This window comes from Eretmochelys imbricata, chromosome 9, assembly GCF_965152235.1.
Source record: "Eretmochelys imbricata isolate rEreImb1 chromosome 9, rEreImb1.hap1, whole genome shotgun sequence".
In the NCBI taxonomy this organism is placed as follows: Eukaryota; Metazoa; Chordata; order Testudines; family Cheloniidae; genus Eretmochelys; species Eretmochelys imbricata.
In genome coordinates this window covers 84468882-84487531 of record NC_135580.1, presented here as the reverse complement: position 1 = coordinate 84487531, position 18650 = coordinate 84468882, and the positions used below count along the sequence as shown (strand labels likewise).

Genomic DNA, 18650 nt, shown 5'->3' with positions numbered 1-18650 from the left:
TCACAAGCTTAATATTGTGTCTTCAGTGGCATACAAATTAGATCGTGAAATTCACTTATAAAACTGACTATGTACAGTACTGTCCCTCTAATAAGAGCTATTCTGCATTGTAGTACTAATATAATTTTTTCAATTAAAACAATGCTATACTGCACTCTTAAAATTGTACATTAATCATAATTTGCTTGACAATTCAAAAGGCTTGAGGTTCTTTTATAAATTCACCATCATCCTACAATTTAAAACATACATAGGTGGTTATAGGGTTTGTTGGTGTCATTCACAGAGTTTTAGAATTTAGGCTTTCATGTGCAAGGGGAAAGACCATGCGCCAAATATTGATCTTACTTGCTGTGCTCAAAGGGAGCAAAGTAATACCAACTCATGCTGCCTGAAACAAAAGTGAAACCAAAATTTTAATACATGGTGCAATCCTGTTCTCACTAAATTCATGGTAGTTTTATCTTGGACTTCAGCAGAAGTAGGTAAATGCCCCAAGGAAGCCTCACTGTGATTGGCTATATTCCCCACAGTAGAACTAAAAAGGTTAACTGGAGATGGAGAGCTCAATCAAAGCACCTGGAGGCTGGGCCAGGCCCAAATGAAGATAAGACCCAGCTGTGAAAGGAGCTGGGTGGTGAGCATAAAGAGAGGAAAACCCAGATGAGAAAAAAAGCTGCAAGCCAAGAAGGGAAGAACTTCACAGGCCTTCTGTAGTTATTAGGGCGCAGAAGACCGGCCTAGAGGCGGCAGATGTACACTAAGTCCAGGGAGATGCTTTTGGCAAGGGTCTGAAGGAAGACCAAGGTAGGAAATGGTCCATGGAGATAGCAGAGAGTTCAAGAGAGCAAACCCCTTAGCTGCTTGCCACAGGGTTCCTAGACTGGAAGCCAGAGAAGAGGCAGGGCCTGGGATCCTCTACTGGTCCACTTGAAAAGATGGCACAGAAACACTGATGCAAGGAGGACACTCTGGAAGGTGTTACTCTGCACAAGAGTGAAAGGACAACACTGCAGAGCCTGGGATGGGATGAAGAGACCGCAGAACAGTGAGCGTAGCTGGGGGTGATTATTTGCATTTAGTTTATTGGACTTTGTTTACCCTGGAAGGGGTGGGATTAACAGTGACCTGGCCGGAGAACTGAATCATGAGAAGAGAGACCACTACAATGCTGGAACAGCTGCCAGCAGGACATGCTAGAGAAGGAGAGCCTTGCATACATGCCCAGCCACGAGACGGTGTGCCAGTGGTGAGTTCACTCTTCTACACGCACTTTTGAGTTGGTTACCCATCTTTCTTGAATGTAAAATATGTCTTTCTACCACTAGATGCTACTGTTACAGAGAAGCTTTCTGCAAGGTTACAAAAAGCAGCTCCTCCATTGCATATGGCTTCAACCATCTGAAAGCCCAACAGACATTTAGAGTGCAATTAATTAGTATGAATGAAATGTGGGCGGGCCAGGTAAAATTCAGAAAGTGCCAATTTGAAACACAAAACAACTGGTTTATAGCTAGAAGAACTGAGTCAATGTTTTTCACAATATTAGATTTTTCAGCTTATGAAGTGTTCTGCTAGTGTTAGAATTAAATTCCATGCACACCTGTTTTGGGAGTTTGGGTATTTTCTACACCTCATACCACAAAATAATAATAATGGCTCATTATCTATGCTCTGCAAAAGCATAGGCAGGAAGGGGAAGAAGTTAACAAAAACAAGAGAGATGTACAATTTATGAAATTTCATGGTTATAATTCAAATTGTATATTTAACAAATGTATTTGATCAAACTAAGTAAATTATATGGTATACTGGCTTCAATTAGAGGTTTTTAAACCTCCATTTTCAGGCATTTCTGAATAAGAGGCATGAATTGGTCGAGCATGACTGAGCCCTAAAATATGAAGTGACTTTTTTGTAGGGGAGAGTCTGGTCAGTTCTTATGGTAACTTAGCTTTCAATTACTGCACAAATTGTGACATGTACAATTAAAATTTTCTAGCTCTGGAGGTTATACTGAAGGAAACTTTTAGTTAACTTATCTCAAATCAAAGCACTAAATTTGAGCACTAAAATTTTGATACTTGTTCTGAGATATTTAAAATATAGATGTAATATCCATTATCTCTCATTCCATAATTCCACCTGCTTTGAAAATCTATATTTTAAACAACAAATAGGTTTCATCCACTTTCTAAAAAGCAGAACCCCAAAGGGTCTCCCCCTGAATGTCAGAAATTCATCCCTTCTACACACGAGTTTGGAACAGTCCTTGGTAACCTACATGTTTTCAAAATGTATTTTCACACATTTGTGAACTTTCACAAGCCTGGTAAGAGTTTCTGGAAGAGAAAACAAGTCACTGCTTCAGTAATGAGAAAGCAGAACACAAACAGAGGGGTTGCCCTAACTAATGAGGCAGCATGCAGATCAGAGACCTCCACAGACAAAGCACAGCTGCTGGTCTTTGCAGTAAAAGATTAGCAGTCTAGGTCAAGAGAAAAAAGCTTCTTTGTGGAGAAGGAAGCTGAACTGCAGAATGCATCCTCAGTGCAGAGGAAAAAGGGAAGTCAGCTGAGCCTGTAAACTATGCAGGAACTTCTGGGGACAAATAACGGGCAGTGCCAATTCTTTAACAGAACGCGTACAAATACATAGTCGAAGATAGCAATCACAACCTTTTGGAGGATTGAGAATGTAACATCCTTTCCAAATAGCTGTCATGTGAAAAGGCTGTTGCCTCCTTTTCTTATGTTTTATAAAGATGGAATGTATGTGTGTGTTTTCACTAGATTTTTGCACCAGCATCATACCATCCAGGTTGCTGTAAGAATGTCTGCAAGCTGCTGCTCTAGAAACAGCAGAAGAATACTTTTTTTGGTCTCCTATAAGGATTGAAGCAATTTGAAAAAATCTTAACACAGTGAACTTAAAAAAAAAAAGAAGAGAGAGAATTCAGACCTCTAAATCCCCAGTTATGAACTAATTTAAACTAGTCTCTTTTAAGTCGCTAAATCAGACAAATGACCAATCACAGTCGGACCACATTTCTTCTGTTTTTGGCTATTAGTTGAACTGAAAATAAGCCAGTGATTTGAGGAAAAAAGTCATATCCAAAATTAAGGATCTATTTCACCCTGCAATATTATGGAAGTACATGAAGTTAAATATTGTACATATTAAAAGTTATGCTGTTTATAGAAGTGCTTTTTCTCTTCTCCTCCTGTTAAATCAAACCAGATCCAGAACAAAATACATCTACTCAACTGAAAAATGAATGAAATGTAAGAAAGTTTTAATAGTGTTCATTTGAATTAAGTCTGAGTTCCACCCTGATAAGAGAAGCCTGGCTTAAATATAGTTTCAGTCACTGAATTACAGGATATGTTAGCAATTACTGTTTTCACAAAGGCCCTTCCCAGTGAAGCTGGTACAGCAGGGTATGACAGATGGATAAGCTCCCTGGAGCAATTAGTTGTACTCATGATTGTTAAAGTGCTCTTTAACAACTGTTAGAGATACAAAAGTTCTTGTGGGAGTTATTTACTTTTAGTACCGCTCAACCTGCCAGATTAAGTATGGGACCACAGACTCTTTTGCTATTAGTAAATTGTAGTAAAAATAAAGGACTATACCAGCCCTATAGATAGCAGACTTGAGTTTAAACTATTGGGCTTTCCCAATCTGGGTTAATTGAAAAGCAAGTTTAAAAAGTATATTTTTTTAAATGCTGGAGCGTACCTCTGCCATTTTTCTCAATTTGTCTCCTTAAAGGCTAGAATGTAAACTAGTCACAGTGTAGGTGGAATTAATAAATATATCTAAAAGACTACACTTAGATCATAAACAGTTAACTTTTAAATACTTTTTCTAAATTTTGAAGTGAACAGAGTGAAATTAAACATTCACACACAAAACAACCATTCAAAAGTTGAAAACTGCATTGTAAAAGTAGATTCTGATGTGTTTCTAAGAAATTGGAAACAAGATATTAGAGGTTTTCTCAATTGTACTATTGGAATGTCATTTATGACTCAAAAGTATCAGACATTAAACTGCTGTTTATAAAATAGATCAACAGGATTTTTTAATATACAACAATATATGTAAGCGCCACCAAAAGTTTTTTGTCAATGTCAGCAAATATACACCCTTTAGGAAGATTGTTCAAGGGTGAAGGAGAAGAGTGCTTTAACAAAGTTGACTGACAAGTGACCACTCGGAGCGTAACTGTGATTCTAAAATGGTTCAATTTAAAAAAAATATTTAGAAAAGGTTTGAAAACTTGGCTATATTTCTGACACAAAAGTAGCCCAATTTTAAAACTTACAAATATAAGAGCCCATCACTCAAACAACTTCAGAGATCACATTTCCAATTTCAGCAGGGGCTATCTGAGCTGAACTCCCAGTCTATGAAAGGCTCACCATAACTGCTGATGCTTTGTATGGTAAGGTGGGCAGGGACAGAAGCCTGTGAAATTAAATTTTCGGACTGCTCAGTCTGAATTTATTAAAGCTTTAGATGCTTTGATACAGTTCTTAACATTTTTAAGGCAGCCTGAGCTCCCCCAGAGCTGGGTACACCATTTCCCCTTCCAAGAGCTCTTCGGCTACCTCAATGTGCAGCTCTATAAAGGAAGCCAACTTTTAAAGTGGATGTAGCTTTGCTATTCATAGTCTCAACATGAATAGCTTTGAGAAACAGCTTACATCTGTTAGCACTGTATAAAATCTAGCAAAGTTATGAGCACATGTATTTTAATTCTCATTATTCTGATTGGAGCATAGCCAATTTCACAGGCTACAAAGTCCTACTGAACAGCGAGAACACTGGCCTTTGGATCCTGGTCCATCACACCCAGTTTGTGACATTTCCTCTGCCTACAACCTCAAGTGTCAGGGAGAAGCAGAATCTAAATGAAGGAGGGGCTTACAGACAGAAAAATTTAAGAGGCTCCCTATTCCATAGTCGCTTCTACACAAAGCAGCAAAGTTTAGAACTGTTAACGGCTTGCATGGAATTTTCAGAGCCCTTTCTTTATCCTCTTCCTCTTACATCCCTGGTAAGTTATGGAAGAACTGTATAGTTCAAATAAAACACCCCACTAAAGCAAATCAAGCCTTTCAGTTTATTATTGAGTTGGGTCTCCCAGCACACAACCACTGATCCTGAATCTCCACCAGCTCAGTCTGTCTTAAAAATCGAAATATAAATCACATTGCAACAACCAAGAGACCATCCTCATATTCAGCATATATAAGTACTGTTTAGTTGGTGCAATCCATTCTTTTTCCATCTAGCATCTAAGTTGAGGGGCAACTCCCACTCCTGTGCCTCTAAAGAGACAGGCATTTAATCACTGAGAACAAGCTGAAAAACAGGCATAAATACTCCCATGAGAAGCAGCAAATAACCACTCTGGTGCCAGAGCCAGACTAAACCAGTGTCCCAACATGCACCAAACCCTTCTGTCTCATTCAAAAAATCCTTACACTCAGCTGCTTTGAGACCAGTTCCATTTATGCCACTAGCTTCATAAGCCAATGTATAGTAATGTCTTGTACTTTCCAGCCCCTGCCCTTAGACTGTGATGGGATAGGGAACTTCTCTGGCACAGTTCTATTGCACAACACCAAATACATTCACAGTGCTTTATAAATCAACAAGCCACGAAAACTCTGCATTGAAAGTAACTCCCATTCCAAAAGATCTGAGGAAATTTTAAGTGGCACAAAGCTCAAGTGAGTTATTTGAGAAAAATATGGATTAGCAACAGTGACCCAGTTTGGCAACTGAAGGGAGATAGTTATTGTGATGAAGTTTAGTGTTTTAGTCATCTCTGGGGGGAGGGGGGGTAAAATCGCTTGGAAACCAGTAATTCAAGTTTCAACTTCTCACACACCCCCTAACCCCCCAAAATCTTAGGTTAGGATGTCTGACAGAGCCAAAAGATTGTCCCAACTCAATTGGCTTTCTGGCTTTGAAGCAAAAAGATATGCACTAGCTTCATAGTGTGGTGGAAGAAAACTGTATAGAAAGAACTTGAAATGCCATAAAAGCATCACTGGAGTCCCAACCTGCACAGCTCCTCCCAGACACCACTCTGGAAAGACTGAGTGATCACTGGATGTCCCAAGTTACCCATGAACACACATTCAATGGAGAACTCCAACACCATCTCCTATCACTGCTCAGCACAAATAAGAATCAATCAGCACTAAGTACTTCCAACTTTTCTGTAAGCATGAATTCTATAATAAGCACACATGGTTCCAATTCCTGTTTTCCATACGTCTGTTATATTTCAGCTATCATTCTTAAAGTCAGAGTAAAACTTCTTAATCCCTCTAATATTGATAATACTGCCTTAGTTATAGAAAATCATACCAGATGAGAGAGATTAACAGTTATGCTGAGCTGCATCTGAAAAAAAGATGGTTTTGACTGTCCTGATGTGTATATTTAGTGAAGAGAAAACACGAGTAGAAATCTTCATTGGGCCACACATTGAACCAAGCCACTTCTATAACTTATATCAATTGAAAAATTCCACTTTTCTAGGCATTTAAAATATTGAACTCTCCAAATAAGTCTGTCACATAGGTCAGTAATATATTCGTCTTTACATACCTATATGCATAAGTAGTCTGGTTCTCTGTATGGATGGTAGAACAGTGATCTGTTTTCTCAAAAAACTTAAGGTTTTATTCCTTCCTTTTCCAATAAAATTCAAAATAATTTAAATATTATCCTTTTTATTTGTAATGTTTTTTCTTTGATTTCTTGCAGGAAGACTTTCATCCACTGTTTAGGCACAAGGGTCTAGCCAGGCTTCCTCAGGATGAACAAACCAATCTTAGAGTCTATACTGTCTTACGCCTTAGTCCCTTTTTAAAAAGTAAGAGCTCTTAATAGATTTTTACAGTAAGTTTTCTGTTTCTCTATGGCAATGTTACTTTTTAAATTAAGAAAAAGTAAAAGATCTTTTTAAAAAGAGATACAGGAAAGCCGTTGCAAAGCAATGTTAACTTTACCTACCCAAAATTCTCTCTAACTTCAAGGCACTCAAGAAGTGCAAGAATCCTTAGCTCCCAGTGAAAAGAATGCTACAGCTTCTTCAGGAGATGAAAAAGCATTTTCCCCCATATTCAAACAAGGTATTAATTCAAATACTAATGTCTGCCACTTAGGCAAAACTGCTGCAAAAACCAATGTGTAAGAGACCCTCAACTAAATTATTTGATGTGCCACACCCCATGCATTGTTTGCTCTTTAATGACACACACTAAGATTTCACTTACATTATTTTAGAAACGTTGATAGACAAGCATTTAATTAAAAATTTAAGCAAAGTCATTTTACTTTTATTAAAGACAGCTTATTCTTTAATTCTGCCTTCTGAGGAAATATATAATGGTTTAATGTGAGCAATATTTTTTTGGAAATGGTGGCGTGCACACTATTCCATAGTAGTAACACAATCATATTGAATAGACTGAGTCATATGCAATAACTAGCTTCAGTTGGATAAGTTAAGGTTTCTATGCCTTATTTAAATCTAAATTATTTGTTCTGTTGGTTTATATCACAATCCAACTTATTACTAAACTGAATTCAAGCTACATATGGTAGGCCTAAACTTTTGTCTTGAAGTGGTCCTATTTATAAAGTTCATAGCTAAAATATTTCTTGGTTCAAAGATTTTTAGAAACATGAGTTATTGCCAAGTCTCAGTAAAGTCAGCCTTGCACACAGATCAGCATGTCTGTATTACAGAGCACGTATGGACTTGCATAATTGCTAGATCATAGTCTGTGCCTAGACAGACATACTTTCAGTCCCAGAACAATAGTTTTGTCAGTTATGACCTTACCATTACTTAAATGTAGTTGTGTTAGGTATTCAAAAAAAAAAAAGAACTGTGCTAATCTCACTGCTTCACTTCACACTTTAGTGTAAGTGGTGAGACCCAATTATGTTTTTGAAAGGAAGCAAATGGTTTCCTACTTTGCCAATAAAAGCTCTCTGGAGGTGTTCACTGATGTTTCTAATGTCTTGTAAAGCAAGCCCTGCTGCCTCAAACATGCCAATACTCTGGTCTCATTTTCCTTGAATAGTTTAAGTAATGTATTGACCATTCTGTACAATCAGTAGCAATCCCTAGCAAGGTATTAATAGAACATGATAAATTTTGTTACATCTACTTAATGATAGTAAACACTCATTAAAAATGTTGAACAAAAACAGGTACCCCCTCTCTTATACAGAGATCTCAAATGCACAAAGTAGTTTAACTTAAGATAATTAAGAGTAGGGAACACAACATAAATTTGGAGGAACAAGCAAGAACGAATGTAGCATGAGATTATATAAAGCACACTGCTTTCAATAATTTATGAAGAAAACATCAACAGATCTTTACATTTAAAGACTACATAACTATTAACATAACCAACACGAAAGGGAAAAAAGCTGGTTTACAGTATATACTGTGAACCTAAACAAATTTCTATTGAACTCAAAATCAGCTTGCCTATGGCAGACTATTTTGGGAACAGTCAGAACTGCTTAAGTCATGAATTTAAGAGCCCCGTTCCTGACTATGCTTAACAAAGTAACCTGTAGTACTCCTCTCCCATTTATTCACTTTTATTCAAATGTAATCATTAAATTGGAAACTCAGATTTCATTTCATGAACTGGCAGGGTCTAGAATATGCAGAGATGATGAACTCTGCTTTGAGCAGGAAAAAATGAACCCTATGGAGCTCAAACTGCTCAGGAGTAACAAAAAAAGTTGACACTGAATGAAACTCATTTCAACTCTGTACGCTGAAGTCAGTCACAGCTACCTTGGCTATCCTTTGTGTGTTAATCATTTCATCAGTTATGTTGTGGACTGGTAGAGCTCTGAACCTAGCATGGAGCTTAGGTGTGGTGAAAGAGACTAAAGATGTATAAAGCCATAGGGAGTAATACATGGAAATGGTTGTGTGAAGTTAGTGTGAAGAAGGGTGGTCCAAGAACTGAAGAGATGTAATGGAAGTTGTATGTTAATCTATATATTGACCTTAAAATATAAACACAAAATGCTAAAGTTCAACTGGGGGGAGGAGAAGAACAGAACACAAATATATATCTATGAAACTTGCTAGATAACTTGAATCCCCATTCACTGTGATCAATCATCCAAGTGTTTGTAATATGAAAAAATAGTTCATACACTCAAATGTTTAGTTCCCTGTCAGAGTGGGAGAAGAGAACTGATATTTTTCGGGGGGGGGGGAGGGGGATGAAGGAGAAAAGAATTTAGTGTTTTGTTTGTTTAATTATCAATTAAACTATCGGGAGATGTATGCCAATTATTGACTTTACTGGTGTCCTAAAACTCAAATGTATCTTCCTCTAAAATTTAAGTTTTAAGGGGAGAGAATTGTGTAGCACTTCCCCCTTCCTTGCATTTTCTAGCTAGAGTCCTAACTCCCTCCTTTTATTCCTGTCCTCCCACAGACAACATTGTGGGGAGGAATGTTGAATGTTGAACATGCCTCCTCTAGACCCAGCAGATACTACTCTCAGCTGGAGGTGGTTAGTGGAGAACGTAAGATACACCTTTCATTCAGAGAACAAGTGCACTGTGTGTGCTCCCAGGTCCCTGCTGGTACAAGGCATAAAAACTACAATGCGGATGTGCAGATTGTAGCCCACCAGGCCAGTCCACTTCAGGTTTGTGGGCTTCCAAAATCAACTTTTTTTACTGCTCTTCTCTCTCCCCTTCTGTCACAGAATCAACCTTCCTTTGTCTGCCTCTCCTCGCTAGTTGCCTTTCCAGGAATATACCCAAGTTATGATACACATTGGAGGAACAGTGAGTGTGAAACTGATGTCATTATAGTTTTATGCCACTGCTCCTGCTAGATCAAGAAGAAATTGTTTTGTACTCTGCTAGCTTAATCTGCCTTTCAGCTATGGTATGACTCAAGTGGGAAATATACAGTGAATTATAACCAAGTTAACAGGTAACTAAAGGATTACTAGCAAATAAAAACAAATTTATTTTATTGAGCACCTCAACTGTAAGTCTTCACTGCCAAAACCTAAGTCTTATTGCTGAACAGAATACATGAAAAAGTTTGTCAACCTGTTCTGAAATGTTGTAGTAACCTGCTTCCAAGTTCAGTGTATTTTCTTGATGAAGCTGCAAAACACAAGGTAATTTTTCATAATCTGGATTGATTTATTTTATACATTCAGGTGGATACTCAGTTCATACAATCAGTCTGAAGGACTGTTTTTCCATGGTATAGTTCTTAAATTCTATAATATTAAATACTGCAATGCCTTTGAAAAAGGTTAGATTTATTTTTACCCAGTTAGCTTTTTGCCAAACTCATGTCAATCACTACATTCAAACTTTTACTCAGACTCAAAGGCCAGAAGGGACCATCATGATCATCTAGTACAGTGGTTCTCAACCTGCACTCTGTGGACTGCTTGCGGCTCAATCAGCACAGAGTTGTGGCCCATGTGACATTCTCAGGGCTATGCTGGAAGGATTGGATGCAGCCCACAGCCCACGATGGTAAATAGGTTGAGAACGGCTGATCTAGTCTGACCTCCTGCATGTTGCAGGCCACAGAACCTCGCCCACCCACTTCTCTCATGCAGTCCTGCAATAACTCACTTCCTTCCGCCTCCCACAGTTTTATGTATCTGTAAAGAAAATTGAATTCTACAAAACAGATTTAATTAGAAATGCATTACTAACTTTTTAAACTATGGGTATTCTCATCCCTTCCTCACGACTTGGGCAGATGCATCCAATTAATGAGTCATTCAACATCAGAAATTTCCTGTTCAGAGCATGCTGGCAATACCACTAATAACCTACATTGCTCAAAATGCAGAACAACTCATTTTCTATCATATTACTACCTTTTTTTTTTTTGGGTCTAAGACTGTAAAAGATGGTTTCCAGACTTGTGGGCTTGGCTTCCAAGAAGGGTAGGGTGGGAGAGAAAGCTACTCATTTTGGATTGCCAGATCCACTATCCTTACTTTATTTAAAAGAAATTTAAATTACTGGGAAGCGTGGAGGGAATTTGCAATCACCTGCAGAATGAATGAAGTCTGATATCCTGATGTGCCTAATATTACTGACATCTTTATCTCAGCCCAATATGAAGGAAATCTACTATACCTTGATTAGCACAAGGGTGTTCTAACTCACTCCTTGAAACCACAGCCAACTGACATACTAGAAAAGTTAGCCTCTTAGTATGGTGAGTAACTTGGAATTCCTAATTCCAAGTTTTGAAAATGTAAGTCTAGCCTTTAAGAGGATTTCAATCATCTGATGAGAGTGCTTCCTTAGTCTTTAGTTAGAAAGGTCTGTGGATGCTGAAGGGCTCTGAAAAATCCACGTCAATCCACAGTCTGGAAGTTACTAAAAGGCTTAGAATGAATCAAGAAGGCATCTTTTGCAAGAGCTTCCTTTTTTCTAAAACAGCGGCATAAGATGTCTTGAAGGCAACATGTGATCAAGGTCAGGAGCAGCTTAGCCTGCAACTTTGTTCTTTGACTATTTTGATAAAGTTCCATTCTCGGGTGCTGATGGCCCATTCATGAGCAGTCTGCCCTGTGGATTAGTTTGCCTCCAAAGCATTTTCACTAATTTTTCTTTGCTTTTGGGAACTTTCTTTTATCTTCCTCAAGAATGTCATAGCCCACATACTGTTTAACAAATTAGAACATCCTAGTTTCGAGTCCCTCCTAGTGGGGCTTGTGAAGCCTCAAGTCATAAAAGCTGATGGCCATTTGAGACTCTTCTGGTCTGGTTCTCCGAGTTTCTTTCTGGAAAGTTCCCTTGTGTAAAAGGCTGAGAGCTGCTTCCCTGATAATTTCACTCTTTCCTTCACTTTTTGGAGATAAAAGAAACTTGTCTGGAAAATGCAGATAATCCACTCAAAGTTTTTCTTCTTTCTAAACATATATGCTGAACAGAAAGTCGCCACCACAACCACAATCTCATGCTAGCCAATGCAAATCAATAGTCTCTCTGCACATATATGCCATCAAATTTCAGAAACCCTGTAATTTACTCAGAATCCCAGTGCTCATACCTAGAATGTTTCTACCATACTGAAAGCTGTTTAAAAACCAATGTAAGTTTGAGAGACTTCCTGTAAAAATAATGGGGATTCAGTAGAACCAGTAAAGATTTTGAAACAAGTAGTAAAAATTAAGTATGCTCACTGTATTACAAAATAGGTTGGCTTTTAGGTCTTGAGGTATAAGGTTTCCCTTCATGTGGAAAAATACTGAGCTGTAATCGCATTCTCCTGTGCTCAAGCTTGATAGCATCTTCCTATTAAAACCTCTTTCTGGATAGCTTAGTGTAACTTTCCGTATTAGCTGTCCATTTAAATGGTGCATTTAAGCTATTTTAATGCCCTTACGTTAGGTGCCACTTTTCATATTTTTGTTACCCTTTCCAACTTCAGAATTTGGGATGTAATAAGGGTCTTCCAAGTATCTTCTAAATCACACAAGAGTACCGTGCCACGCAACTCCTGGACAATGAAAGACTGATTGACACTGCAGTTATCTTGCATGTATTAAACACTCTTCCATGGATTCTCTTAAGATTAGATAACCTGGCCTCTTCACATCAACTTCCACAGGTTTACCAATTCCATAGTATTTACAGTATTCCAAGTGCTTTCTCATATTTTCTCTTTGTTTTATTGTTTGTCATTAGACTTCACTTCTCTGTTCTGACTTCTTCATCCTAGCCTCTGATGGAGGTTTTCTGCACAAACCTGCAATACCTGACCCAAAACAGCAGAACAGACTTTTAGACTTTAAGCGCTTTGGAAGTTTTTCACTGTCTGTACAGTTCCTAGTATGATGGATCCTTAACTTCCTTTAGAACTCTAGGTACAATGTTATACAAATACTACTACTAATAATGTATAATATATTTTACAAGTCTTGTTTTACTGATCTTTTTTGATTGCAGAGTCTTAACAAAGCATAGCCAGAGATGTTCCAGGTATTATAACTGATACAATGAAGACAGCTAGGTTTTCTCCAAGTTTGAGGCACCCAAGCAAATGAATAGTTGAGCTGCTTCATGCATTTGCCTGCTAAGCCTGAAGTAGCCTCAGGATTTTATTAGCTTAATCATTCACCGAGAGAGACATGATTATACTCCATTATGTCAACGGTTAATATTAGCAGTGTGGGGTTTTAACAATAGAGGAAGATCCAGCACTAGAAGCAAGTCTCCAAACGCAAGCGGTCTAGAAATACCAAGTAATAGGGATGGGATGGTAACCATCCTAGAAGTCTACATGCACCAGAATATATTTTCCATTTTGAAGCACTACAAAGCAGTACATTGAATTGTAACAGAAATTTTAACAGCAATCCCACCCACCCTTTAGAGAACCTAAAATCACAATAATCAGAGGAAACCAAGTACAATACCTACTTATAGCTCTAGTGATTTTTTTTTTTTCATCCTATGCAAAAGGAAAACACACTAAGGTGAATGATTTTGGGTGTGGGTCAAAAATAAAGGATTATGCTGACAGGGAAGTGAGAATTATCACTTACCTCCCTAGTCCAGAAGTTTCCCACTCAGGGGCTGGGATGTATCTGAAGAGTAACATGTAATGGAAATTTGTAGGATTAAAATAACTGCAGCTGATTGGAAGCACCCGATGGAGAAGAGGTGAGAATACCTGCTGTTTTAGACCCGTGAATATGATAATCCCCAAAACTGACTTTCTGGTCTTCTGCCCTCAAGTTAACTATTAAGATCAAAAGTTGTCTATCCACTGGGGGAAAACTACTATGAGTCAGTTACAGTAAGTTGCTGGAAAACCATATTTTAGACAAGAATCCAGCTATGGATTTAATTGAAGCTATTAACACCACAGTACCAATGGTCACAAAGAAATTTAGATGGTGTTAAAGGGGTTAAAAATTTTGGCTGACAAGTTCAGAAACAAAGAAATCACAAAATTCAGGTTCTGTTTTGATTTCCCTATTTAAAATATTTAAGTGCAGAAGTTGAAACAACAAAGAACAATTCTTACCTAGTAAGTGTGTACTCCCTGAGTCCTGAATGCAGGTTCATGGCTGAAAAAGTACCTATGCATCCACGCAATCTTTTATCTCGACCAATCTTCCACGTTACAAATAGCGGGCTGTGTTAGGGAGGAAGAAAAGGCATGTGTGACTGCAGAATTCTTACAAGTGTTACAATACTGATAGTCAATGGTATTTCAATAACATAATATTTCTCTGTTGCAAGACTGAACAAAGCCTACAAATTAGCTGCTTTTGCACTGGCCATAGTATTTGGAAGCCTATTTTACTATTTGTTTGTCTACTGTAGAAAGGCCCATGTCATTCAGATACAAATGCTGGAAACTAGACTAGTCTCTAGCTACAATACTCAATAGCCAGAAAAGCAAATCTTTTGCTAGCTGACATGATGCATTTTGTATGTTTGCTTATATTCCATAAGACTCTCCCCAGAAGCAAAGAAATCTTCCCTCAGACATCTTTGCTATAGAAGGACAGTTCTTATGAGACCTCCACAGAACAAAGGATAATATCGCATTCATACTAGTCATACAGAAAATCCTTGCTCTTTTTCAATTGTGAGCTGAGCACTAACAGAATCCCCCATAAGGCAGGCAAAAGGCATTTAAGGACAGATGCTATCTAGATTTTAAAATATAAGCCTGTACAAAGGAAATTTTCTCCACTATGGCCAAGTCTTTCTTGGCGGCTAGCCTAGCTTCTGAAAGATGATAATCAGTAGTGCAAAGGCCAGAGTGGTATCTTCTCTGTAAACAGTCTAATTCAGCAGCCAGCTCTTTTTTTTTTTCTGAGCTCAACATAAATCTTAATCTGTGCATGTGTAACAATTTTGCTAATTCACCCCCCCTTCTCAAAAAACCCTACTCTAATTAAGTGAGCAGTAAGATTTTGTAAGGTTGGTCTAAACCTCTCAGTCCCACTTTCACCATTCAGAAACTTCAAAGAATACCAGGAAAATTTCAGCTTCAATTATTTTGTTTTAAAGCAAGCCTCACTCAGGGGAAACATGGATTACTGACTCCTACCAATAACACTAAACCACTTTAGTGGTGACCTGTGCATACACTCATGTGTGTGCAGGCCATTTGAAGTCAATGGACATACTCGGATGTTCACAAAGTTAAGCACAAGTGTCTATAGGACTGGGGCCTTGGTCTTACTCACCTCAATTTGTGGGGACGTGGGACAGATTATATTAAGTCAATGTGTGACAATGAACTCAGCTTCTTAAACATTAACATTTAGATAATCTGATTTAATAGGATAATGTCAAATAGTTTAGGGCCTAAACATACATTAGTTTTTGTTAAACATAAAGATCAGCAGAATTTTTTTATTTAATGAAAAAAAGAATTTGGATCTAAGCTTTCCCCTACAGTGAATGCAGCCCCAAACATTACAGCATTGTGCCAATGCATGAGAGCCAGAAAATTACATTGACTTGGAATTTTCTAGTCCAGCGGTTCTCAAATTGTGGGTCAGGACCCCAAAGGGGGTCGCAACCCCATTAAAATGCAGTCACCAGGGCCAGCATTAGACTTGCTGGGATGCAGGGCTGAAGTTGAAGCCCAAGCTCCACCTGTACCCAGGGCAGTGGGGCTCTGGCTCCACCCCCAGGGTCATGTAGTAATTTTGTTGTCAGAATGAAGTTTGTGAACCACTGTTCTAGTCTACTCATAGCCAAGATGGAACATAGCAGTCAAATGCAAAAAAGGATAAATGATTAAAAACTTTTTTAAAAATTTTAAGATATTGAAGGTATTAATGCAGGTAAGGCATGTTTTAATGAAAACTGAACCTAGTTCATCTTTGAGCAAAATAATTTACATGTCAAAATCTAAATATTTTTGCAATTCTTTCTGCTTCCACAAGCTAGAGCATTACATTCATATGGCCTAGACTGAACACTTCTCACACTGTAGTCTATTGGTTGAGACATCACCTGGTTCTAGCACTTGTTCTATCCTCCCTGCTTTCACCAAGGAGCCAGGGCTTGGAGAAGGGGCCAGGGAAGCAGAAAACTTGACTCAAGTTGGTAGATTGAACTTGGGGAGTGTCAGCATTTGTAGCAGGGATAAAGTGGGGGGTGGTGGTGAGAGGGAGATAAGGAATACCACAGGTGGGCTAGGAAGTAAAAACCGCTACGGCCAGGGATTCCAGCAGGCAAGCAAACAGAGAAGCAGGAAGTGCATGATGGAGGGGACAGGAGGATTCACAAAGTACATCAGAGAGAGGCCATGGGCACTGAACAAATTGGCAAGTTGGGACAGAGGGGAAAAAAGCAGTCTCTCTCTGGGACAGTAGATGGAGTGTCTGGATGGGGGAAGGAGTCTGGACACTAGCAGAACTAAGCCCCGGGGAGCCAGAGCAGGTGGAGTTGTAGGCAGAGGGAGAGGAAAGTTCATGTAGTTCCTGGATCCCCAGTCCCCTGAAATCTGCAGGGTTGTAATTCAAGTCCTACAGAGTTCTTGAGATGAACAGCCTCAGCTGGAAGTTCCAGAATGCCGAGGAGATGGGGGTGGGAGGGAAAAGAAAAGCAGGAGGAGTCTACTGCATTTTCTGTTAAAAGCAAACAAATTACTATTTCATGAAATACAAATAAGAAGGTACAAATATCAGTCCTTCAGACATGTCCTTGTTTTAGTCTTTCCTATAAGCAATTTGTCGCGTGGATGACTGATCACAATGGGGTCATAATTAGGGGGGGAGATATACACAAGAAAAATTGTGTACCTCTGGTCTAAACCCTGATTGTTCATCTCAAGTAAAATCTGGCTTCACATTTCAGGGAAAGTCTCTGTTCACAGACAATTGTGGCAAAAGATGTGTGCCATACTTGGTATCAAGACTTTGAAAGCATTGTATAAAATCTGCTACAGTAAGGCATGCATCTATCTCTTTCTACATCTGTCTAGAGCTCAGTTAGCAGGCAGGCATTATGGCGCCATGACCTTCATCCAGTCTAACAATATCCTGGAGAAATAAATCCTCTGAATAAATACATCTAAACCAGCTGCTACTGCCTCATGAACGTTTGGGTATGCTGCACTGATTTTTCTACTCAAAATGTCCTTTGATTGGTCATCTTCTCCCCCCCACTTCCCCCGGTTACCAAGGCAAGTCTGGCACAAGCCACCACTGCCAAGTCTACCTGGTTTTGCACTGATTTTTCTATCAAAAATATCCTGAGGTGGTCACTGCCTTCTAAGAATGGAGGAATGTCTCACATTAGATTAATCTACTGGGTTTGAGAGTCAGGAGATTACAAGGTGAATGCACCAGCTCCTATGTTTCTCTAAAGAAACAAGCAAGATTAATAAATCTTATATGGGTCCAGGAATAGCTCTGAAATGGCTGCATCAAAAGAGATAGCAACAACAAATCTGTTTTGACATCAGCTGAGAATGAAGCTAGATAACCCTGGGAATACTGCACCACAAACTTTTCTAATTATAAGCTTTGAAAACCTTCTTGTACTCTCCTTTCACTTTCCATAGCAAACTCCCTTTCTTTGAGGGACTAGTCAGATGACACCCCAGAAGCTTCTCCTCTTTTGCGAGACAGTCACCTCTCCCTTGCCACCTTTCCTCTCCAAGCCCTAAAATATTTCAAAAACCTCAAGGTATTTCAATTTTGAAGCAGTCTAAGAACCAACAATTAGAGGGCCTTTTCTTATGGTATGAAGATCATAGTTCATGAGACCATGAAAATATACAAAGTGCCTTTGAAGATGCAAGACCATCTTGGGATTGTAGAATGGCAGGTGGCAGCAATTGTCCTATTTAATATGACCAGTTTAGAGGGTGGCAGAGTCTGCCATTAGTGTCCCTCCAAACACATGGCAAACTTTGAGGAGAGATCATGGAACCTAGATAATCCCTTACTTTCAGAGATGAGCGAGTTATCATACCAATTTTTGGAAACTAATCGGTTACAATGTTCTTGTGAGTCTGGGGCCACGTCAGGTCCTTTCCCCCACAACCCCCAAATAATTCAGTCACTGCAAAGCTGAATGAGCCCTGAAACTTTACATGCTGATGACTTTCAGAGCACTAAACAAGGTGATCTGCCCCCGGTGGAACCTTGTGACTCTCCTTTATTAGGCTGGAAGAGTTCACCTTCTTCTAGTGATGATGAACTGAGGAGGCAGTTTAAGATGTCTCTTACTTTTTGTATTTTATTTATTTGCTTTTTGATAAGCTTGAAAAGGAGGTAGACAGATCTTTGCTTTTTTTGCTCTTTTCATAGATTTTTAAGGCCAAAGGGACCACTGAGGTCATCTAGTCTGACCTCCTTTCTAACACAGGACATAGTATTTCACCCAATTACCGCTGTATTGAGACCAATAACTTGTCTGACTATAGCATACCTTCCAGAAAGGCATCTAGCCTTGATCTGAAGATACCAAGGAAATTGTTCAATTGTGATGGTGCTCAAAACAATCTCCCCTTGCTCAGATAAGTCTGAAATAATATTCCAACTGGAGCTCATCACTGTTTTCTTACCCTTTTTGTCTCAGGTTAGAGATTT

The 18650-nt window shown here is 38.8% G+C and overlaps 1 protein-coding gene across 2 annotated transcripts in view; it reads right to left on the bottom strand.

Annotated features, from left to right (window-relative positions):
- The window catches only part of AMMECR1 (AMMECR nuclear protein 1), a 103953-nt gene that overhangs the window by 48421 nt on the left and 36882 nt on the right, over positions 1–18650 (bottom strand). The window contains exon 2 of one of the 2 annotated variants that reach the window (XM_077827299.1): positions 14108–14218. The exons of the other annotated variant lie outside the window; for it this stretch is intronic. Coding sequence (XP_077683425.1) covers positions 14108–14218 — 111 coding nt within the window. The remainder of the gene's footprint in view (positions 1–14107; positions 14219–18650) is intronic. 2 annotated transcript variants of the gene reach the window in all.